Here is a 24615-nt window from a genome sequence, read left to right on the forward strand (position 1 = left end):
AATGAGATTTTTCTTGATAAATTCTGAATTACAGAACAGTGACAAATGACCATATGAAACACCATAACATGGCTAAACACAAATGTTCTATTTTAATATTGAGGTATTCTTTTAAGTATATACTTCTAAACATCTTTCTATTAAAGAAAGAAAGCTGTGTTGACTTGCAGTTCCTCCCATGAAGGAGGATTTTAAAATTAATGGAGGCTTTTACTGTAATTATTATTTTTTTAATTGAAGTTAGACATACCAGTTTTCATTGCAGAATAGCACAGAATGGTTCTATCTTCTTTTGCTGTCACGTTGCCTTCTCCTTGCAACTGGCATACATTTGTCAAACAGAGTACTGATACCCGCAGAGAGAGAGAAGGATGACTTTCCCTAAGAAAGGCTGTTAGGATTGCAGCATTGTGGGAACATATTGAGTTAGTTGTAAAATCTTGAAGGAAGACAGTGTTTTGGGTTCTGCCGAGAATTTTACCCTCTCCTTCTTTCCTGAACTTCTTTCTGGGTCCTTTCCCATTAGTTCTGGTCTGTGCTCTGGCTCTTCATGCATGGCCTTCCCTCCTTTTTATGTTCCTCTTTCTGTTTTTCTGGGCTCATCTATCTTACTGATTACTACCTAGTATATGGCTTTTTTTTTTTCCTTTTTGAAACAGTTCTTACTAGTTTTCCAGTTGATGCTGCCTCCTCTTAGGTTCTTGACTCCTATTCTGAAATATGCAAAACATCTCAGTTAAGCTTCCATTCTGAATTTGGCCTTTTAGCTGTTTGGTTTGCTGTTTCCTTCCTGGTTGCTCACCTTTTGGTGATTTGCAGTTCTCTTTTCCCCTGTATTGTTGCACACTGACACCCATCTTCACACCAATTTTCTTCATACTTCTCCCTTTACTTCACTCTCCTTGCCCACAACACATTTCACCATTCTTTCCCCTCTATCTTCTGCTGGCAGGATTTTTCTAAATTTTTTTATACACTGTCTTTAATCACATTTGACTCCATATGGCTCCATATGGCTGTCTAATTCCATTCACCTGTTTTTAGAATGGTTTTTATTGCCACACAGTTTTAAGGATTTTAGCTCCAGTTGCCAAACAGTTCTAGAGTTTTAGCCCCAATCAGTCTTCTGTATTAAGACATAATAACTCTGGACATCCATGGGTGATCATCCGTAGGGAAACCCAATGTGTATAGCAGATATCACCAAGGAATCAGCTATGGAGCTGGAGTAACTCTTTACCCAGTTCATGCTAAACTAAGTAGTACTCATTTTTTCCTTTATTTATCTCTGTCAGATTTTGTTGACAGAAGTGTATACTGGAAGGATTGCTAAGTTAATGGTATCTTCAGGATACCTCATACTCTGATTATTCTGTTCATTAGCTACAGTTTTGTATTAACCACTGTGTGTCCAACTACAGTGATACAAAGAGACAGTGGTAGACAGCAATAAATGCTTCCTGTGTTCTTTTTTTAAAAATTGGATTAGATGACACATTTCATCCATTTATATCCCTGTTCTCATGTTACCTGAGTATTCTAAAAGGATGAGATAATTATAGACCCCTCTTCCTTTGTGATTGCTGTCCGTCATCCACCTAATGTAAATTCTACTTTTTTTTCCCCCCTTTTTGAGAAATGGCTTTCTGAGGATGATCAGTGTCCTTCTGCCAGTAGAACTTGATTGTTGATTTTAGAAAGTATATTGTGGATCATTGATTCCCAAATGTTCGTCTGTGGATACAATGCATAGGAATCCTTTTGGAATCTTTTAATTGATGGTTCCAAGTTTCTGGTCTGGGGAGTGACTCAGGTATTTCTATCTTTGATAAACTCCCCAAAATGATCTTTGTGGATATTGGGTCTTAGAAATCTCTGCGTTAAAGTATTTCACTATACTGTATAGAATCTTTATGTTCCTCATTAAACAGAATAAAGTAACGGCTACTTTGAGTGACTTTAAGGGCTTTTGTCTGAGCTCACCCTGCCATATTTTTTCATTCTTTTTTACTTTTCATACTAGCATCAGAAAGTAACTCATTATTCTCTAACACTTCCCTACTTTTTTTCATATCGTTCCTTCACTCTGGAATGTTATCTTCTCTCTCCTACCTTATGAATGTCAAGTATCCTGCTTTTTCTTCTTGTCTGATCCACTGTAACGGGTTTTTTTCCCCTCCTCTGTAAGTTTGACATACGTCTGCTGTTGTGTATACCTAAATTTCCTCCACTTTATTTCCTATGTGTATGTGTTAATAGAGCCTATTATAAACAAATGCAAACAGTTGATACATAAATATTTGTTGAATTGAAAAAAAATTTAAGTTTTAATGGAAATACAATAGAAGTGATTCTTAAAAAGCAGTGAAGTAAGTGGAAAGAGTGAACTAATTTTCTAACTCACATTTTTGAAGACTGAATACCTCATTCATTCAACAAAAATTTATTTCATACCTCTTGTGGTGTGCATGCCTAGTGTTGAGCATTGCCTCCCGGTTGAGATGTAGGAAACAGTTTTTGACCTGTACCATTTGAACTTTGCAACGGGAAAGAAACATAAAGTGTGCAGTCTATTAAAAGCAGATAACCCCAGAAGAAGGTCTCGTAACTTGGGGCACATAGGGCAGAGTGTTGCCAGGAAGATTTACCAGAGTGGTGATTCTTGAGATGAGTCTCAAAAAATAGGATAAGTAAGATAGTGTCTTGACCAAGGCTAGGGCCGTGGTCCTCATGAGCCGAGCATGGAGAAACAGGCAGAAGTAAAAGTGGCCAGTATGGCAAGTTTGGGTGACAGATTCATCTCTCTCCCTCACCCCTTAAAAAAAAAGCAACAACTATAATTTCCATCTTTGTACATTAAACAGAGGGAACCGACAAATCAACCAGTTTGGAACTTGGATTGAAATGTCAAATTAACAAGTTCAAGAGCCCCAGCATTTGGACATGGGCTCTGCTCCTTTTCTTATGTCATTGTGTGTCCTTGTCTTCTAGGTACCAGACATCTGTCCCATCTGCCTGCATTTTAGCAAAGACCTCCCTCTACCCCTTTGCCTCCTCCACTCCTGTAATTAAGTGATTAATATGCGATATTAGATTTATTAATATTAGATATTAGATATTAAATATTGGATACTAGATATTAAATGAACAGTTCATTTAAATCCCTATTTGTGGTGTGTTGTTAGTGATATGATGCACCACTTAAACTATTAATTTAATGCTCCCTGATCCTCAACAATCCTAAGTTCCTATTTATTTCATACATTATTCCTATGTATTTGCAGAATGTTCACAGTGAATTCTGAAGTTCTTCTTTATTTTGAGGCTTGTAAGTTACTGATATTTTGGATCTTTACTCTTTGTGGTGGAAATTTGATGATTTTTTTCACTTCTTACAGGTCGAAGAAATTTTTTAGTTTTATTGAAGGGTGCCTAGTGAAGAATTACATGCAGCGGCCCTCTACAGAGCAGCTTTTGAAACATCCTTTTATAAGGGATCAGCCAAATGAAAGGCAAGTTAGAATCCAGCTTAAGGATCATATAGATCGTACCAGGAAGAAGAGAGGCGAGAAAGGTACTGAGCCTGTTTTTGTTTTCATCCTTTAAAATTTTTATTTTTAGGTTCTTGTGAACTAGAGTAGGCCACTCCCTTCCAAGCTGTGAGAATGCTCATTGGCCAGTGCTTGCCTGGTTTTTCTCTGCTTAGAGTTCAGTGCTTAGGCCTGGGTTCCAACCTGGCTCCAGGTGGAGTTGGCTGGGGCTTTGGGGTATGTCACCAAGCATGTAGCAAATACATAGGTATTGCAGTGGGATGCTTCTCTTGTTCCTGAGGGTCATGTCATTGTTGCTGCTCATTTTACTTGATTGTGGATGTGTTCATGGCGTATTTCACTGGGGTTTATTTAACGTCTGCTGTGAGCATCACCATCAGTGTGTTTCTGTATAATTCTCCTTCTCAAGAACCCCTGCCCAGGCTTACTGCTCTGCTCTACTCTGTTACAAGTGGTGTGGTGGTATGGGCCACATGCGTAGCCAGACTACTTTGCTTTTAGTAGCATGCACAACACAAGGATGCTCTTGTGCTAAATAGTAAAGATGTTTTTCTGTTCCAGTATCTTTGTTTTATGTATTTGCACATATTTCGCCCACCTTCCTGGAATGCCCTGTGCTCTCCTGTCCAGCAAGGTGCAGTTCAAGCATCATCACCATCTTTACTAAAACACCTTCTCTGAGGCTGCTAGCTCACATTGATCTTTCTCTTTTGTGGGTCCTTATAATAACTTTATAGAAAACACTTGGATAAATGGTATCCCATTATTTTTTGGTATTCAAATTTCCAGGTCAGAGAAGAAACTAAAAAGAGCATATTCAAGGCAGTAAAAGAATTGGTCAAAGTTTGGAAGCCTTTCTGCCTGTACTGGTAGTCATCATTAAGTCATCATTGATGTTCAGAATAACCTTTTTCCTTCTGATATGCTTAGTTATAAAAGTAATTAAGCTTTGTACATTAAGCTGTGCACTTGTAACAAAGTGAACTAAAGCTTGAAAACAAGACTTTTTTCCATAACTCTCAATTTACATGGAAGCCCTGTTTAGGAAAAAAATACTTGCATATTGGGTCGTTTTCCCATGACTTTACTGAGTAATAATAGCTAACATTCATGGAACATTTGCCAGACAACTTAGATCATCTCACATTTTCCTCATCACCCACATTTTGCAGATGGAAACAGCAGAGCACCTTCCCTTCATTTCAGTCTTCAAGTCACAGTGACCTCTTTATTTTGTCTTTGGGTTTACCTTCCAGATACCATCAGCCTCTTGTCAATAATTAGTAATTTGTAGTCTAAAATTATAAACATAGCAGAGTACCTATTTAAAGGATTGTGAAGATTATTTAAGCTGGAATTTCCCTTAGAAGCTAGCATAGCATATTAAAGTTAGATGGCTTTGATGGTCTAGCTTGCAGAAGAACTTATGTCATATATGTAGACTGACAGATTTGCATAGAAACATATTTTGAGTGAAGGAAACTGATTTTCATCTCTCTCTCTCTCTCTCTCTCTCTCTCTCTCTCTCTCTTTTTTAATGAGACAGAGTCTTGCTCTGTCACCCAGGCTGGGGTGCAGTGACACCATCTCAGCTCACTCAGCCTCCTCCTCCCAGTTTCAAGTGATTCTCCTGCCTCAGCCTTCTGAGTAGTTGAAGTTACAGGCTTCTTAGTGCATCACCACACCCAGCTAATTTTTGTATTTTTGGTAGAGACAAGGTTTCATCATGTTGGTCAGGCTGGTCTCGAACTCCTGACCTCATGGTCCTCCTGCCTTGGCCTCCCAAAGTGCTGAGATTACAGGCGTGAGCCACTGCGCCTGGCCTGATTTTCATCTTATAATAATGTCTTTGAAAAAGTAGAAGTATTTGTGTCTGGACTTTGTTTTTAAAACTCTTCAACCTTTCTGTTTTTTTTTTTTTTTTTTTTTTTTTAAATTGATTTCTAGACTGAATTGCTCACTGAAAGTTGGACATTAACATTAAGTTAAAGAACCAATAAAATGGTCTTTTGGGAAAACTGTATAAAACCTATAGAACTGAAAATGAGTTTCAGCTTGTTTGTTTGGAGTCTGGCCTAAGTACAGGAAATTTTAGTCTTTCTTTTGCTATATGGTTTAATTAGTTTTCCCCTGGTTTGCCTGGTTTGTTTGTGGGTACATTTGGCTTGTTTTCCCTGTACCTAGTTAACGTTTCACTTTGTGTCCATCCCACAGGGTTTTTTCTCTGCTGCACTATCTGTGGATCCCTAATAGCAAAAAATCACCAATTAAAGTCTCTTGGTTGCCTTAGTTTCAGCAGTTACATCTCTTTGAATTTTGGCATCAAAGTGGATTTTGGTGAATTTGCTAGTGCCCTCAGGTCTTTTTTTTCTGTTTGTCAGGGGCTCTGGACCCCCTCTTGTGGTTCTGCACCTTCTCAGCACTGCATTACTGTACGAGGTTGGCTCGAATGCCATGGAATCAGCTTTTCTATGAGGAGTAAGGCTGGCCAAGGATTAGATGCTGTCACTATGAGAATGTGGTGTCTTGCCCCTTCTCTCCAAGTTCTCCATACAAGATGCTGTTTTCACAGGGAACTTGTTTGTTTTCTGCCATGATGCTCCTGGAGATGCTTGTCTAAACAGGCATGTGTCAGGACTTGTGAACTGTCCCATTTACCTTTTCCTTTTCTTCATAGATGAAACTGAATACGAGTACAGTGGGAGTGAGGAAGAAGAGGAGGAAGTGCCTGAACAGGAAGGAGAGCCAAGGTAACCACAAAGCCACTGTTTAGTATTCTGCTTTATGAAGGGATTTTGCTTTATGTTGTACCAGGATTTCAGAAGACTCCTGTGTGGTACAAGAAATCTTAAATTACTTAGACAGTGCCTTACTATCTTCCATTCTTCTCTATTCTTGGCAGATTCCTGTTAACATTTTCCTCCCCTGGATTTTCTTACCCAGTGGTTCTTTACCAAGGGTTGTATTGTGTCCCCTCCCCCAGTCACTGAGAAATATGTGGGTCTAGGCAAGGGAGAGTACCCCAGCATTTATTGTTCCAGAAGTCATAGACGGTAAAGGTGTCATTGAACACCATTTCTTGTGGTATACAGAACATGCCTACACACAAAGAATTGTCCTGCTCATGGACCAGCAGGACTATGTGTGTCCTGATTTATTTTATGGTCTGTATTTTAGTTTATTTCTGGCTTCCAAAGATTCAGTAAAGCAGAAGATTAAGGAGTCAGACTGGTTGCATGAACTTCATAATAACTGATGGAATCAGAGAATAGAGGATGTTTGGATTTGAATGATGAGTGTGCCTGGCAGTTGTCCATGCTGCAGTATGTGGCTGATGAATTGAACAAAGGGAGGGTAGAAGGGCATCTCAAGAGACTGTAGGGAGCCATGTGCCAGAGAATGGGACTTGGAAGAGAGAGAAGAGAATTTATTGAAGCTACTCCATAATCTGTTTTTTTTTTTTTTCTTATGTAGAAGATTTTAATCCATTTTAGACTAAGAATTTCAGAGGAATTTGAACTGATTTCATGAGCAATATAATTGTTTTTGAATAGGAGGAGCACTGTATGATGAAAGAGGCAATTTAAAGAGCTATGCTTGCCATGCTGCTCTGGATGCTGTGGCAGTGGAGAAGTAACTCAGTGGGGAGATAGCTAGGAAGGGTGTGTTTAATTGATCTGTACAGTGGCTAATTCATAGGATCTGCTTGGGCTCAGCTGCTGACCTGGAATTAAGAAAGTGGGAAGGAATTCATGATAGGACTTGGTGGTTGACCAGACAAAGACACAGGAATGGTGTAAATACTGAAGAGTGGTCTGATGGTTCTGTTTACTGAAGAGAAATAAGGTGGTAAAAGGAAGACTAGTGAAATGAAAGAAGGTGATATCAACTGTTCTTTTACTGAGTTTGAATTGTTGTGAGAATCTTAAGTAGAAATGTCTTGTGAAGCAGACGTTTAGGACAGCATTTTTTTTTTTTTTTTTTTTTTTTGAGACGGAGTTTCGCTCTCGTTACCCAGGCTGGAGTGCAATGGCGCGATCTCGGCTCACCGCAACCTCCGCCTCCTGGGTTCAGGCAATTCTCCAGCCTCAGTCTCCTGAGTAGCTGGGATTACAGGCACGTGCCACCATGCCCAGCTAATTTTTTGTATTTTTTAGTAGAGACGGGGTTTCACCATGTTGACCAGGATGGTCTCGATCTCTCGACCTCGTGATCCACCCGCCTCGGCCTCCCAAAGTGCTGGGATTACAGGCTTGAGCCACCGCGCCCGGCCTAGGACAGCATTTTAAGATATTTACTAAATGAGTAAAAGAAGATATGGAACAATTGATTTGTAGATGTAGTCATTTCTGTGTATGTATTAGTTGCCTCTCTGGAGTCAGAGGAACTCGAGTATGAATGTAGAAATGGAATAGGATGCTGGTGCTGCTGTCTCACTTAGAGGTCAGTGGGATCTGTGCACACCCCTGAATGTCCTACTTTATCCTGCAGTTCCATTGTGAACGTGCCTGGTGAGTCTACTCTTCGTCGAGATTTTCTGAGACTGCAGCAGGAGAACAAGGAACGTTCTGAGGCTCTTCGGAGACAACAGTTACTACAGGAGCAACAGCTCCGGGAGCAGGAAGAATATAAAAGGCAACTGCTGGCGGAGAGACAGAAGCGGATTGAGCAACAGAAAGAACAGAGGCGACGGCTAGAAGAGGTAGCAAAAGGAAAATGTCCAAGTTGGTTGGTCTTTTCTCTTTCTTCATTTACACTGGTAGTGAGCCACTCAAAGGAATATCCTCTGTAGCTTCCTGGAGTAACACATATCCCTTGGCACAGCTGTTTACATAACTTATGAAAGAAAGCTTATGCTTTGGACTGGCAGGCCTTCACATTTGTTGAGGTCTTAGAAATGTTTTCCTTCCTTGTAAAAACTTTGGGGATCTACCCCACAGCTACTCAACATACTGTGTTAGATGCAGAGCAAATGTCCCAAAGATGGCATCAGACCAGTTTTGTGAAGTCTTTGCATTATGGTTTAAGTTGGCTTGCTCAGGCTTGACCTGATTGCTTTTCCAATCTCGGCCCCTGGTTCCCAGTTTCTATGTGCATGTTTTTCTGAAACTTCAGACTTTTTCATAAGAAAATTTTTTTTCTCTCTAAATGCCTTAACTTTAGGTATACTTAAGAGTAGGGGATGCAGGACAGATAGCTAATGCATGCGGGGCTTAATACCTAGGTGGTGGGTTGACAGGTGCAGCAAACCACCATGGCACACATTTACCTATGTAACAAACCTGCACGTTCTGCAGTGTATCGCAGAACTTATAAGTTAAAAAAAAAAAAAAAAAAAAAAAAAAAAAAGATAAGATGTGGACATAGAGACAGAAACACAGGAAGAGTGTCCCGTGGCAAGGGAGGTGAGATGGGAATTGTGGTCTGCACATGAAGGAAGGCCAAGTGTTGCTTGCAACCACCGAATCTAGGAAGAGGCAAAGAGGGACCCTTCCCTAGAGCCTTCAGAGAGAACATGGCCCTGCTAACTCACACCTTGATTTCAGAGTTCCAATATCAAGAACTGAGAGAAAATGAATTTCTACTGGTTTAAGCAAAAAAAAAAAAAAAAAAAAAAAAAGAAGAAGAAAGAAAGAAAGTGTAAGGGATGCAGAAAACAATTTGAACCTGGAAGTAGTAGTGTCCTTTGGTGGAGAAGTACATTTTGCACCACCTGCTCATTTAACTTATTAATATTGCTAACATTGGTAATGTGGTTACCTTACAGCTTTCACGTTTTTAATGCAGAGAAATATATTATTTCCCTATACAGTCATGGGTCGCTTAATGACGGGGATACATTCTGAGAAATGCATCATTAGGTGATCCGTCATAGTGGGAACATCATAGAGTGTACCTACACAGACCTAGATAGTACAGCCTACTACGCATCTAGGCTCTGGTGTGGCCTCTTGCTCCTAGGCTACAAACCTGTACAACATGTTACTGTGCCTAATACTGTAGGCAGTTGTAACATAATGGTGAGTATTTGTATATGTAAACCTAGAAAAAGTATGGTAAAAATATGATATTATAATTTTATGGGACCACCATTGTATATGCAGTTCTTCATTGACTAAAACATGGCTATTTTGCCTGGGGAGCAGAAGAGTTTTTGATTTTCTTTTGACTGGCTCCTGCTGCATAGTGCACAGGCCCAAAGTTCTTACTCATTATCATTTCTGTTTTTATTTGATTCACATACCTTATTGTTTTACCTTTTTTTCCTCCAGAAAAATGGTCCAACAACAATAAAGCTCTGTTATTATCCCATGGAATTTAATTTATTAAAGAGCAACACATGCCATTAAATATTACCCAACTTATTTAACAGCACATCTTGACATGGAATCTTTCTTACATTTTGTGTATTTGTAGTCTGGATTCTGAACACTCTTTATAATTTGCCCCTTGTTTAGAAAAATCAGTGCCTGCTGAACTAAGGAGCCTGCAAATAATCAGCTAGGACTTTTAAAAGAAAACAGGACATACATTCCCCTGTAGTAGGGACAACTTTGCTGCTTATATAATGCTTTTTGTAGTTAAGTTGCAAACTCCCTGTAGTATTTTTGTTAAGACTCTTTGCAGTGTTCTTTGAACCTAATAAATCTTGAATGGGTTCGGAGGTCTGTTCAAGTTGCACATTGACTGTACTTCAGGCGTCCCCAAACTTTTTACACAGGGGCCAGTTCACTGTCCCTCAGACCATTGGAGGGTCGCCACATACTGTGCTCCTCTCCCTGACCACCAATGAAAGAGGTGCCACTCCCTGAAGTGCGGCGGGGGGCCATATAAATGGCCTCAGGGGGCCACATGCGGCCCTCGGATGGCTGCTTAAAGTGCTTGAGTTTTGAGACTTTAGCTGTTTCTAGGTATTTCTTGAAATGGTGTTTTCCCCTGTCTTTTCTGATCCCAGCCTGTGCTTTCCTTAAGCAGGTGGCATAGAACACTTTGGTGGTTTATAACTTGAAGTATCAAGGACCAGATCAAGCTAGCGCTCATTTGTAACACGTCTTGGAAACGTCTTTTAGCCTGTCATTAGTGAGACGAGTATCCATTATCCAGCCTCTACATGTGGTAGGTGGTGAGGATTGCAAGGTGAAGGTGAGCGACAGCTCATAGGGAAGAGCTGAATTTTGTTTTATTAGCTAAGTAGATGCTGGTGAATGTCTGTGAAAACAAGAATTTTGCTTTAACATGTTTTCATTAGCCTATTAATTTCAGATTTTCTGTTTAAGTTGAAACTCAGTGTCATCTCTTTGAGCTTCTTTTCTTAATTAGGAAAGATTAAAACAATATTGAAATGGAAAAAGTCACATGAGTGGAATCTACTGGTTTGGATTTTTGGTCAGCTAGCTGCTTATTATTAGCCTGGGTAGTTAAGCTTAATTTACACTCCATGTCCCAGGAAGTTATTTTGGGAATAGCGTGATCCCTTCTTTGGGGAATTGGTTCCAGGACTAACCATGGATACTGGAACTGCAGATGCCCAAGTCTCTGAGATAAAGTGGCCTAGTATTTGCACATAACCTATGCACTTCCTTCCATGTCTAGTCATATGCCACATAACAATGTTTTGGTCAACAACAGACTACATGTATGATGGTGGTCCCATAAGATTATAATGGAGCTGAAAAATTCCTATTGCCTAGTGACATCATAGCCATTGTAACGTGGTAGTACAACCCATTACTTGTGATTGTGGTGATGCTGGTGTAAACTCACGTATTGCACTGCTGGTTGTATAAAAGTATAGCACATACAATTATATACAGTATGTAATACTTGATAATGACAATAAATAACTTTGTTACTGGGTTTATATATTTACTATATTATACTTTCTAATCATTATTTTAGAGCATACTCCTCCTACATGTTAAAAAACCAAGTTAACTGTAAAAGAACCTTAGGCAGATCCTTCAGGATTGAGGATTCCAGAAGAAGGCATTGTGATCATAGGAGATGACAGCTAACAGCTCCATGTGTGTTATTGCCTTGGAAGACCCTCTAGTGGGACAAGATGTAGAAGTAGAATATAATGATATTGAGGATCCTGACCTTGTGTAGGCCTAGACTAATGTGTATGTTTGTGTCTTACTTTTTAACAAAAAAATCTTTAAAGCTGAAAAAAATTTTTTTTAATTGGGAAAAAGTTTATAGGATAGAAATAAAGAAAGAAAATATTTTGTACATTTATATGAATTGTTTGTGTATTAATACAAATGAATAAAATTAAAATGTTAAGTCAGAAAAAGCCACATTAAGGTTAATATTGAAGAAAGAAACACATTTTAAAATAAATTTAGTATGGCCTGAATGCACAGTGTTTATGAAGGCTACAATAGTGTAATGTCCAGGGCCTTCATATTCACTCACTGACTCACCCAGAGCAACCTCCAGCCTCTCGAGCTCCATTAATGGTGAGATACAGCATTTGTAATATTTTATAGCATGTTTTTATTGTACTTTTTTTGTGTTTAGATACACAGCTACTTACCATTGTGTTGCAGTTACTTAGCATATTCAGTGTAGTACCATGCTGTGCAGGTTTGTAGCCTAGGAGCAATAGACTACACCATACGGCCTAGGTGTGTAGCAGGCTGTACCATCTAGGTTTGTGTGTGCACACTATATGATGTTTATACAATGAAGAAATCACCTGACGATGCATTTCTAGGAACATATCCCCGTTGTTAAGCAACATATGACTGTACTTTAAATCATCTCTGGATTACTTAATAGTGAATACAATGTAAATGCCGTGCAAATACCCGTTATACTGTATTGTTTCGTGAATAATGACCCAAAAAAGTCTTGTACAGATGCAGTTTTTTCAAATATTTTCTGACCCAAAGTTGGTCGAATCCATGAGAATGTGAAACCTGTGGAGACAGAGGGCTGACTATATTTGAGCCATAAGTGGTTTATAGCCCTTTATTGGCATTAAAGGTTTAGTCAGAACTGTTTGAAGAACAGAGATTATTTGATAAACAAAGTAAGTAAAGATGGTCAGCCTTACTCATAATATAGTGAAACAGAAAGGAGATAACTTTCTATCGGCAGACTGGCAAAACATGGTCCGAAAAGTTAAGGCTGTGGGCAAACACAGTGCAGATGCCACAAAACCAGGCCCACTGGGGTTGGGGATTTCTCCTGCCATCTGCACACTTCTGTCTCTACACCCTCTTTGCGGTAAGGGATGGTGCTTTTGCCCTTCATAGGTCCTTCATCTTTAAGAAGTATATACTCTCCCACCCCATACCTCCCTTGGTGCTCTCTGAAATCTCTTGCTGCTATTACCACCCTCCTTTGCTGCTCTGCTTTCTCCTCGACTCCTGTGTGAACTGGATCTCCTTTGGAAGTCCTGGCAACTAACTCTTTTGGAGTTTGTCTCCCAGTTTTACTGAAAATGAAGTTTTTGGTTTTTCTTCTTGTTTCGTTTGGATGGTTCCAGGAGGAAAAGGGGAGAATGCTGGGCTCATGCAGCCAAGTTCATACTGAGAGTCTGAGCACTTCTTCCCTGGCCCTCCCTGCTGCTCTTCATGTGTGTGACCGTGCTCCTTGAGTCCTTCTTTTCTGGGTACCCTCACGTTTTGTCTGCTTACTCTTAAGTAAATTATGCAGATTTAAAAAAGAATACTTTTATTCCTCCCTCAAAATTTTGTTTTGTTTTGGAGACAGGGTTTTGCTCTGCCACCCAGGCTGGAGTGAGGTGGTGCAGTCTCAGCTCACTGCAGCCTCTGCTTCTTGGGCTCAGGTGGTCCTCCTGGTTCAGCTTCTCAAGTAGCTGGGACTACAGGCATGCACCAGCACACCCAGCTAATTTTTTTCCTCCTGCCTCAGCCTCCCAAACTGCTGGAATTACAGGCATGAGCCGCTGCACCCAGCCAAAAAGTTTTAATACTACTTTTCCTCTTTAGAGCATCATCACACCTTTGGCTCATAACAGATGTTGGGTCTAGCTAAATTTTTTTTTTCATGTTGTTCATAAGACAACCTTTTCTTCTGTCTTATTTGCTTTTTAGGAAATATGAAGCTTACTTAATTGTGGTATCATTTTATCTCAACATTTTTGTGCTCTTTTTTTTTTACTGAATCATGATTTGGCATCCTTTTTCTGTTTCTTCTCTCATGACATTCACACATCTGGTTAGCATGTTTTCTTTGTTCTTTGTCTATGTTTAATAAAAATAGTCTGGGCATGGTGGTTCACACCTGTAATCCTAGCCACTTCAAGAGGTCGAGATGGGAGGCTCACCTAAGCCCAGGAGTTTGAGATAAGCTTGGGAATATAGCAAGACCCCATCTCTATTTAATAAAAAAATAAAAAGATAAAAGAAGGAAAGAAAATAAAAATATTAAACAAGATGATGTCCTGGAGAAAACCTGATTAGTTTTTGCTACTTGTAATTTTCTTTCTGTTTTTGAACAGTACTGATGGGATGTTCAGGTCTTTCCTGTCTCAGAGTCTTTTAGCTGGTATTTTAAAAAATCTTTTACATCTTTCCTTTCAAGGCCTTTATCCCTCTACTTCCTCAATTAAGGGTAAATGTTAGTGTGAGCACCAGCAGTTTCTTTTGGCCTTTCTTCCATCAAGAGGACACACAGTAACATTTATTTCTGTCATTCCTACAAAATCCCAAAGTGATTTCTACAAATCTCAAAGCAAAATTTTAGAGGGGCAGTGGAAATAGAAGATATTAAAAACAAAGGGAAGCAAGAGAGAAAAAACTCTGTGTGAAATGGGATTAGTATTGATATTAAATTATAACACTAGGAAAACATAAAAGTTTCTCAGTAAAAAATTAATAAATTGTGCCAAGTAGTCATTGTATATTTCTTGGTTTTGAAATTTAGAAGGAAGGCAGTGAACTCTTTTATTCTGAAGCACTTTCCAGCAGTTGCCATGTATTTTAAAGAAATAGGAACCATTTTCTCAATCTTTCTTTCCTACATAAAAGGCCTTTGTTTTGCAAGCCATTAGTATCTAACATCAGCAGTACATGTTAGCACATGCTACCGTTCTTAAAAAAGTAGTTCCAGCTTTAATATATACAGTAATCATAGTGTCCTAGCATGCCAGTGCCGCAACAGCTAAGGCCTTGCTTCCTGTCAAGCTAGCATCTCAGCTGGTATGCAGAAGGTGGCTTTATAAGTTCTTAAATATTATCTTGGCATCCCAGTCTGATGTTTGGTTATATTTGCAGTTAAATTTTGTAGCCAGTTTAATTCCTCTTACATGATTTATTATCCAAAGATGGGGAAGAAACGAATAGTTCTGTACTGTGACTTCATCAGAACTTGCAAGTAAAAATACTGAAGGGTTGGTGGCATGTGTATGTAGAAACATGACCGCAAAAGTTCTTGGAAATAGCAGAGTCCAAAGAATTAACTGGTTTAACAAAACCTATTAGTTTCCACTGAAGCCAATAAATCCAGTGGAGTATATTTAAATAGATCTCACTATTGTGAGTGTGATTTTATTTAGAAAAATTTTTAGAATTGTGAGGTGAAAGCTTTACTTTTAAATCCCAAACTAGAATGGGAACTGAGGTAATTAAAGAATAGTTGGAAAAGTACATATTTACTTAGGCACGCTTGGGAAAATTTAAGTAATAAAATCTCTGTAGTTTGAGAGATTTAGTGATCGCTTTAGGGCATCACACAGTTTTTCTGTTTGATTTTGTTTTTTAAAAAAGGATAATTTAAGAAAATAAACAATATCAGTGTGTAAAAGCTTCAAAAGATTATATCATGTTTATCATTCTTTTCTTAGTTGGGTAAGCCTGAAGAAGCATGTTCATTAAAGTTCCCTGGGCTTTGTTATTTGTAATCATAGGCATAAGGTTAACAGTTACAGACATGTTATTTTGTTGATAGTGTGTATGTTTCAGTTTTTCATACTTTCTTTTGAAGTTCTAATGCAAGAGGCCAGTTTTTCACATTACCTATTAAGATACATTTACTGTAGGCTTTCTTAATTTTTTAATGATTCCTCTTAGTGTCCCCAATTCCCTCCAAATTGAGGGTCTGTTCTGACTGTAGTGGTTTTTATGGTTGGTAATTTAAATTCTTGCTCCCAATCTAGTTTACCACTGCAACTATTAGAATATAATGTGGAAGAGAAGTTGGTAACTATACTTTTTTTTGCCTTAGCTGTTGGTCTTAATTGTTTGGTTCCACTAACCAGGACTTGCTTAGTGGGATAGTCTTGGGCAATTTACCACTTTCCACATTGTCATCTGAACTTTTTTTTTAAAGATATGTGACCTACCTGACCTGCAAGATTTGGAGTAAAGGAGCTGTTTCTAATTCATCTTTGCATATCTGTGGTGCTTAATAAGTACTTCTCAAATAGATGGATTAGTTATTTATAGTCTTGTGTATATCTCTGGAAAGGAAGGGCACATTCAAATTTATACCTATGTGAAAATGAACCCTTGGACTTGAGGTCTTTTAGAGGACCTTATAGAATATCTGGAGGGATAAAGGAGGTGGGTTTTTTGCTTGTTTGTTTGTTTTTAGTATGAGGCACTACCCAGTGTAGTAATTAATGCTCAAGACTTTGTGCTCTTACACTTGGTGATCTTGAAAGATTGCCTTAGGATTTCATTGGATTTCATAGCACCTAGAGACCTGAATGGATTCCTGAGTCTGTTATCACTCTAAATGCTAAGTTTTTGGAAAATTCACAACAGTTTCTGGTTTGGATGTCACATGCTAGGTCTAAAGGTTAGATTCAAATTTAAAAAGTATTGAATTTCTCTTCTGAAGGTTATGTGTGATATTTACTACAGAGGGAAAAAAGGTAAAACATGGTTCCTGCTCTCAAGACGTTTAGAGTCTTTTTGGTGTTTAGTAACCAAAGTTGTGGTAGTATTTCCTGAAATTAAAAAGAAAAAGCCTCGCAGAAGGTTTCAACTGACAGGTGAACTTTTTATGTAGTGTATCTTGTTGGTAAGATGTTGTTTGCTTGCTATTTTTTCTTTGATAGTATATTTTGAATTAGCACTTTGGGAGGCCGAGGCGGGTGGATCATGAGGTCAAGAGATCAGGACCATCCTGGTCAACATGGTGAAACCCCGTCTCTACTAAAAATACAAAAAATTAGCTGGGCATGGTGGCGCATGCCTATAATCCCAGCTACTCAGGAGGCTGAGGCAGGAGAATTGCCTGAACCCAGGAGGCGGAGGTTGCGGTGAGCCGAGATCGCGCCATTGCACTCCAGCCTGGGTGACAAGAGCAAAACTCCGTCTCAAAAAAAAAAAAAGAAAATTGTATACAATTTAATTAATTGAATAAATGTAATTAGGTTGACATTAATGTACATACATACAAAGAGAGGGTATGCACACATACAGACACTCACAGTTAGACTACCCTGTCCTGTGCAGCTTGCCTACTGAGCATCCCCCACACCAAGCAGGAGCAGATGTATACTACTTGGCAAAAGTGAACAACAGAGACCATTAACTTGGAAAAAACTCAGTATGTGGCAAGCGATGAATTAAAACAAGGGCATTAAGTCAGAATGTAAATACTGACTTAGTCAGTGTGACTGCAAGCATGCTCACTTCACCAGCTCCCAAAATGCTGGCAGGCACACTTACTACAAATGCTATGTCTTTTTCATCCACCTTTTCCACAACCCCATAGGATATTGGAAGGATTCCCAGAATACTGTGACCATTTCTCCCTGGAGATAACTGACCAGCCCAAAGGAAATAAGGCCCCACTGAAATGATCAGGATGAATCATAATCACCTTACTCTGTTACTAAGTAGTTGCCAGGTGCTATTTGTCTGTAGAGTCCTTATAATTTGCTTTTTAGGATCTTAAATATAAATGGACAGCTGAGATTACTAGACACTGAGGAAAATCTGTAACATGAAAGATTTTGAAACAAATAGAGAAAAGAACTCAAAGGAAATAGAGACAGTGAAGGAACAGAGCAAAGCATCTTATACGTATACACACAAACAGACACAAGACCTTATCCTTGGAAAGAGAATATACTATATTTATGGAACAAGAATATTTAGAAATTAAGGAATTCTTGAGTTTTTTTTTTTTTTAAATACTTCCAGAAAGTGGGGGAGAAAAGACAAGTTGGTGGGTAATAGGACAATAGGAAAACTTACAGGATAAATCCAGGATGTCCAAACTTACAGAATCAATCCAGGAAGTCCAACTTTTATTTAATAGATGTTCTAGGAACTGAATACTATAGGAAGAACATACAGGAATCATTTAAGCAAAACTTCCAGAACTAAGAAATACAAGTTTCTGGATTGAAAGCCTCGTTGAGTACCCAGCACATGAATGAAAAAGGGCTCACACAAAGACATGTACATCATGTTATGTGCACATACCTAAATACACGTACATCATCATCTTTAGAATATCGAAGATGAAAAGAGAATCCTACAAGCCGAAGCTGGGTGCAGGTAGAGCAGTGTGGAATGGGTCCTGTACTAAGTATCAAGAATCTGAATGGTCTCAGAATCTCTAGGAGCAACATCTGAAGCTAGAAGATGACATAGCAGTGTTCTTGAAACTCAGAGGGAATATTAATTTTCTTCAGCCAAAATTGTATTTACAACAACAATTTTGCAAAGTTCCAGAGGTTGGTTGGTTGGTTGGTTGGTTGGTTGGTTTTTTGCCTCTTATTCTCTCTTCCTCAAGAAGCTGCTGGAGGATGTGTTCCAGCAAAGTAAGAAAATTCTTGGGAATTTGGTGGACAGAGATACAGGATGACTGGAAAACAGTCTCCAAGAATAAAGAAAGAATACCTGATTTGTTTAACCATGTTGAAAGGAGTGTTATGGTAGTGTAGGAGACTTTATAGATTATTTGTGATAGGTCCATAGAAACCCAGTGGAACAAACAAAAAGTGAAATAATTGATAATACCTTGATAAATAAAAATGCCATAGCCATTCAAGTTGTAGTGTTTAGACACTAGAGCAGGAATGCTATTCTATTTTTTGTTTTGTTTTGTTTTTTTTGAAAAAGAGTCTCACTTTGTCACCCAGGCTGGAGTGCAGTGGTGCAATCTTGGCTCACTGCAGCCTCTGCCTCTGTCTCCTGCCTCAGCCTCCTGAATAGCTGGGATTATGGGTGTGCACCATCATGCCGGGCTAAGTACCATTCATTTTCTGACCCCATCCCCACCCATGGGAAACTGATGAGTTTTGTGTATTGAATTCATAGAGCAGAGAATCAGGGAAAGGAAGATTCCTTCATTGAAAATCTATGTAGTAAGAGAGGTGGGACCAAAAGAAGACTCAGAACTTCACTGAGAATAATGGGGATGTAGCAGTCAACTGAGAGAGACCAGAGTACCAAATCATTGTTGCTATCCAGTTATTCCAGATGAAAGATGCTACTTTAAATTTCCCAGGACATCATTTTAAGTGTCTGCTTTCAGATTAAATACTAGTTGAGAGTTGGGGGAAGACCCAGCAGGAATATGTAAACTATAATAAATAACATATTTTGTATACTGTCGGGTTACACAGAACAGTGTTGATTGAGAAAGGCCGACTGAGTGTCTGGTGATTCAGTAGCACCCTTTATAACTGTTGATGAGATGCAGGGTAGTGTGCGGTTAAGAGTATGGCTGTAGAGGCAGAGCAGCTCTTCCAGCTGGTGACTTGCTGGCTTGTGACTTTGGGCATTATAAATGCATGTCTAATATCCCTGATAGTTTTGCCCTAAACTTTGTTGTTTAGTGGTTAATTTTAGTGTCACAAATAAAGTTTGTGGTAATACTATTGGCTCTCTGTGTCTGGGAAATTTGATGGCTTGTCTATCCTCTCGAGCTGTTGCTATCCAGTAGCCAGTAGCCACATTTGGCCATTTAAATTTAAATTAACTTCAATGCAACAAAACGAAAAACTCAGTCTCTCATTTTTACTAGCTATATTTCAGGTGCTGATTAGCAACTTGTGACTCGTGACTATGGAGCAGTGCACAGACAGAACATTTTCATTATCCCAGAGAGTCCAGAGTCTAGCTTCTGCTTTACCGGCAGACAGCCTTGGGCTAGAAGAGTGAGTTGTCATTAAGTGTCTGGTGTGTCGTGTTACTCTGTACTGTCAGGTTACATAGAACAGTGTTGATCGAGAAAGGCTGACTGAGTGAGTCTGGTGATTCAGTAGCACCCTTTACAACTGTTGATGGGATGCAGGGTAGAGCGTGGTTAAGAGTATGGGCTGTAGAGGCAGAGCAGCTCTTTTAACTGGGGACTTGCTGGCTTGTGACTTGGGCAAGTCACTTAGGTTTTCTGAAGCCGTTTTCTCATCTGTAAAGCAGGGATGAAATAATGACTTCCTTGGGTTGTTAGGGGAATTATATTAGGTAGAATAAATGGAATAAAAATATCAAATACTTAGCGTGGTGCCAGGCACATAGTAAGCATTTGCTCAGTGGCAGTTTCTGAAATACTTTTATAGTTTTAGTTATTGTTGATGTTAGTTCCTCTTTTCCTGATGTGTGCTTTTTTCCTTTTTTTAATTCTTTGCCTTCCTTTCTTTGCTGTATTTCAAATTCCCTTTACTTCTTTCTCTAAATGTATTTTTATTCTGACTTAAGGGTCCTGGATAACCCTGTTAATGACATTCAAGAATAAAGAATTTTCTGTCCCCAGTTGCTGTGGTGCATTGAGCAGTGGGGAATAATTGTTATCAAAATGAAACTAAACCCTATAAGGATTCACAGAAACACAGTACTTTTGAACAGTATTTATGAGGAAGCCCTTACTTATGGGTCCGGGGGCAGTGTGGAAATAGCCAGAAGATATGGAGGCCATGAACCTCAGCTCATTAGTGTCCACCTGTGATTGACCAGCAAACTATAACACCATGAAAGGCATGGCGGGAAGATCCCTGGTAATTATACGTTTTTACTTAACATAGCAACAAAGGAGAGAGCGTGAAGCTAGAAGGCAGCAGGAACGTGAACAGCGAAGGAGAGAACAAGAAGAAAAGAGACGTCTAGAGGAATTGGAGAGAAGGCGCAAAGAAGAAGAGGAGAGGAGACGGGCAGAAGAAGAAAAGAGGAGAGTTGAAAGAGAACAGGTTAGTTCACAGAGAACATTCCAGGCATAAATTGTAAAGTTTGTTACTTTGCAGAGCTGGGGGATTTTCAGAAAGTGCACACATGTGATGCATACGCACATATACACGTGTACTTAGAACTTCAGATATATAAACATGGTGAAACACAATTGGAATGTCACCAATAAATTCAATCTCTTGTCTTAAAAAGGGTTTGTAAATCATTACACTTCAGAAACCTCTTGAAATAAGTTAAGTGTCTCCAAAAAATATAATACCTGAAAGATGTCTGCATGTATCTTCTCAGGCTTGGCTTAAATGCTGTGGACCCCAAATATATGGATGATAAATTAACTTTTTTAAAAAATGAAATTAAAAACCAACAGTAAGAAGTTTCTTATGAGAAATATTTGAATATCCAGTGGCTAAGTAAATATTGTAATATATATCAGCATGTAATTCTGTATATACATGTGGAGTATTAAAAAAAACTAATGATGAGTTGTTCAACCAAAAACCAGGTTTTAATAATATTTGCAGCATTTTATTAATGCCAGGTATGATTTTTAGAAATTTTCTTTGTTTCCTGAACCACCTGTGCAAAAAAAAAAAAAAATTGCCCTTAGCCTCTTTGCCTTTCTTGTCTTTGAATTGATCTCTCTTTTATGAGTTTGGAATAAGGAAAAAATGATATGTGCGGACCAATTTAAATAATACTTAAACTTGGTGTCTATATTTTAAACTTAAAAACCATGGTGTTAACTTTCAGATGTGACTATTCATCTGCCTTCCTTTATGCTAATCATGTGCCTTGGGCTTTCTGAGCCTTGGATCTTCATGCTCCTCAGTGTTTTTCCAGGCATGTCAGTGAGGCTCTTTATGTTACCTAATTGTCATTATCAACCATTTAACTATATAGTGCAAGTGTTTTAACATTGCACTTACGTTTATACCTTGGGGCTACAAAGAGGAAAACATTCAAGCTTTTAAGAATTAAATCACCTAGAAATAATGGTTACAATTTCATCATGAGAGGCAGGTATGATGGTAGCAGGTCGTCTTTAATGCTCTAATGGCAGTCACTAAATTTTGTGAATAGCAAGTATTTGGCACCTCTTTTAAAAAATTCTAAAATCGGTTTTATTCTGTTTTTCCGATTCTGTTGTCAAATAGTAATTCCTTGTGTTAACAGTGCTGCAGGACACATTTCATTTCAGCATAAGTGTGTGTGTTTGTGTAGATGTGTGTTGTATTGTGTATGTTCATTGACTATGTGTTAGGACCTTTATGGTTTGGAGAGGACATGATTTTTCCAGTTGTCTCTTTGGTTTGAGAGCAGAAAACAAATGAGTGTACTGATTTGATCTTTCAAGTTATGTTTTAATTCTGTTTTGCTCAAAAAAAAAAAAAAAATGAGTTGGAAGTCAGTTTCCTTTGCTCAGCCACAGTTGGGTTAAGGCTACACAGCGTTGCTAGGGCAGGTATTGCTGTAGCATGTACCATGGAGGGTCAGGCATAGACACATAAGGTGTGGATCCCAAGTGTTCTGAGCCAGTCCACCCCTACCCTCGCACCCCCTTCCCCCATTGGCTTTTGGCTCAATTTTCTTTGTAAAGTAAGGATTTCTATATGCTGTAATTTCAATATTCTCCCAGAGTTACTGGTTAACTAAAACTTCTGTTCAGCCCATATTGATGGCTGTTTTTGTTTCAAGGTGTGCACCATGACTGACACAAGGGGATGGTCAGCAGTAGACAGAATCTGAATTTCAGGATAAAATGTCTCCTCATAGTCCTTAGTCCACTCCTCTTCTAGAGTTTTTTTTCCCTGTCCAAAAGAAAGGATGCTGCTGCTGCTGCTGCTGCTGCTGCTGCTGCTGCTGCTGCTGCTGCTGCTGCTGCTGCTGCTGCTGCTGCTTCTTCTTCTTCTTCTTCTTCTTCTTCTTCTTCTTCTTCTTCTTCTTCTTCTTCTTCTTCTTCTTCTTCTTCTTCTTCTTCTTCTTCTTCTTCTTCTTCTTCTTCTTCTTCTTCTTCTTCTTCTTCTTCTTCTTCTTCTTCTTCTTCTTCTTCTTCTTCTTCTTCTTCTTCTTCTTCTTCTTCTTCTTCTTCTTCTTCTTCTTCTTCTTCTTCTTTCTTTCTTTCTTCTTCTTCTTCTTCTTCTTCTTCTTCTTCTTCTTCTTCTTTTTAATTCATTTTGGTTTTGGGGTACATGCGAAGAACATGCAAGATTGTTGCATAGGTACACACATGGCAGTGTGGTTTGCTGCCTTCCTTCCCCTCACCTGTATCTGTCATTTCTCCCCATGCTATCTCTTCCCACCTCCCCACCCCCCCATCCCTCCCCCATTTCTTCCCAACAGACCCCAGTGTGTAGTGCTCCCCTCCCTGTGTCCATGTGTTCTCATTGTTCAACACCCGCCTATGAGTGAGAACATGCGGTGTTTGATTTTCTGCTCTTGTGTCAGTTTGCTGAGAATGATGGTTTCCAGGTTCATCCATGTCGCTACAGAGGATGCGAACTCATCGTTTTTGATGGCTGTGTAATAGTCCATGGTGTATATGTACCACATTTTCCCTATCCAGTCTATCATCGATGGGCATTTGGGTTGGTTCCAGGTCTTTGCTATTGCAAACAGTGCTGCAATGAACATTCGTGTGCATGTGTCCTTATAGTAGAATGATTTATAATCCTTTGGATATATACCCAGTAATGGGATTGCTGGGTCAAATGGGATTTCTATTTTTAGGTCATTGAGGAATCGCCACACTGTCTTAATTTACTTTGGGCAGTATGGCCATTTTCATGATGTTGATTCTTCCTAACCATGAACATGGAATGTTTCTCCATCTGTTTGTGTCCTCTCTTATTTCGTCGAGCAGTGTCTTGTAGTTCTCCTTGAAGAGGTCCTTTACGTTCCTTGTTAGCTGTATTCCTAGGTATTTTATTCTCTTTGTAGCAATTGTGAATGGCAGTTCGTTCTTGATTTGGCTCTCTTTAAGTCTGTTACTGGTGTATAGGAATGCTTGTGATTTTTGCACGTTGATTTTGTATCCTGAGACTTTGCTGAAGTTGTTTATCAGTTTGAGGAGATTTTGGGCTGAGACGATGGGGTCTTCTAGATACACAATCATGTCATCTGCAAATAGAGACAATTTGATTTCCTTCTTTCCAATTTGAATACCCTTTATTTCTTTTTCTTGCCTGGTTGCTCTGGCTAGAACTTCCAGTACTATATTAAATAGGAGTGGTGAGAGAGGGCATCCTTTTCCAGTGCCAGATTTCAAAGGGAATGCTTCCAGTTTTTGCCCATTCAGTATGATACTGGCTGATGGTTTGTCGTAAATAGCTTTTATTATTTTGAGATACGTTCTGTCAATACCTAGTTTATTGAGGGTTTTTAGCATAAAGGGCTGTTGAATTTTGTCAAAGGCCTTCTCTGCATCAATTGAGATAATCATGTGGTTTTTGTCTTTGGTTCTGTTTATGTGGTGAATTACGTTTATGGACTTCCGTATGTTGAACCAGCCTTGCATCCCTGGGATGAATCCTACTTGATCATGGTGGATGAGCTTTCTGATATGCTGTTGCAATTGGCTTGCCAGTATTTTATTGAAGATTTTTGTATCTATGTTCATCATGGATATTGGCCTGAAGTTTTCTTTTCTTGTTGAGTCTCTGCCGGGTTTTGGTATCAGGATGATGTTTGTCTCATAAAATGATTTGGGAAGGATTCCCTCTTTTTGGATTGTCTGGAATAGTTTCAGAAGGAATGGTACCAGCTCCTCTTTGTGTGTCTGGTAGAATTCGGCTGTGAACCCATCTGGACCTGGGCTTTTTTTGGGTGGTAGGCTCTTAATTTCTGCCTCTACATCAGACCTTGTTATTGGTCCATTCAGGGTTTCGGCTTCTTCCGGGTTTAGGCTTGGGAGGATGCAGGTGTCCAGGAATTTATCCATTTCTTCC

At 39.0% G+C, this 24615-nt stretch overlaps 1 protein-coding gene across 50 annotated transcripts in view; it reads left to right on the top strand.

Moving 5' to 3' along the window:
* The window catches only part of MAP4K4 (mitogen-activated protein kinase kinase kinase kinase 4), a 198214-nt gene that overhangs the window by 138980 nt on the left and 34619 nt on the right, over positions 1-24615 (top strand). For all 50 annotated transcript variants that reach the window (XM_074404352.1, XM_074404346.1, XM_074404361.1 and 47 more), the window contains 4 exons: positions 3399-3574; positions 6229-6301; positions 8043-8253; positions 20512-20673. In XM_074404352.1, coding sequence (XP_074260453.1) covers positions 3399-3574; positions 6229-6301; positions 8043-8253; positions 20512-20673 — 622 coding nt within the window. The remainder of the gene's footprint in view (positions 1-3398; positions 3575-6228; positions 6302-8042; positions 8254-20511; positions 20674-24615) is intronic.

This window comes from Saimiri boliviensis, chromosome 1 (genome assembly GCF_048565385.1).
Source record: "Saimiri boliviensis isolate mSaiBol1 chromosome 1, mSaiBol1.pri, whole genome shotgun sequence".
Taxonomy (NCBI): domain Eukaryota; kingdom Metazoa; phylum Chordata; class Mammalia; order Primates; family Cebidae; genus Saimiri; species Saimiri boliviensis.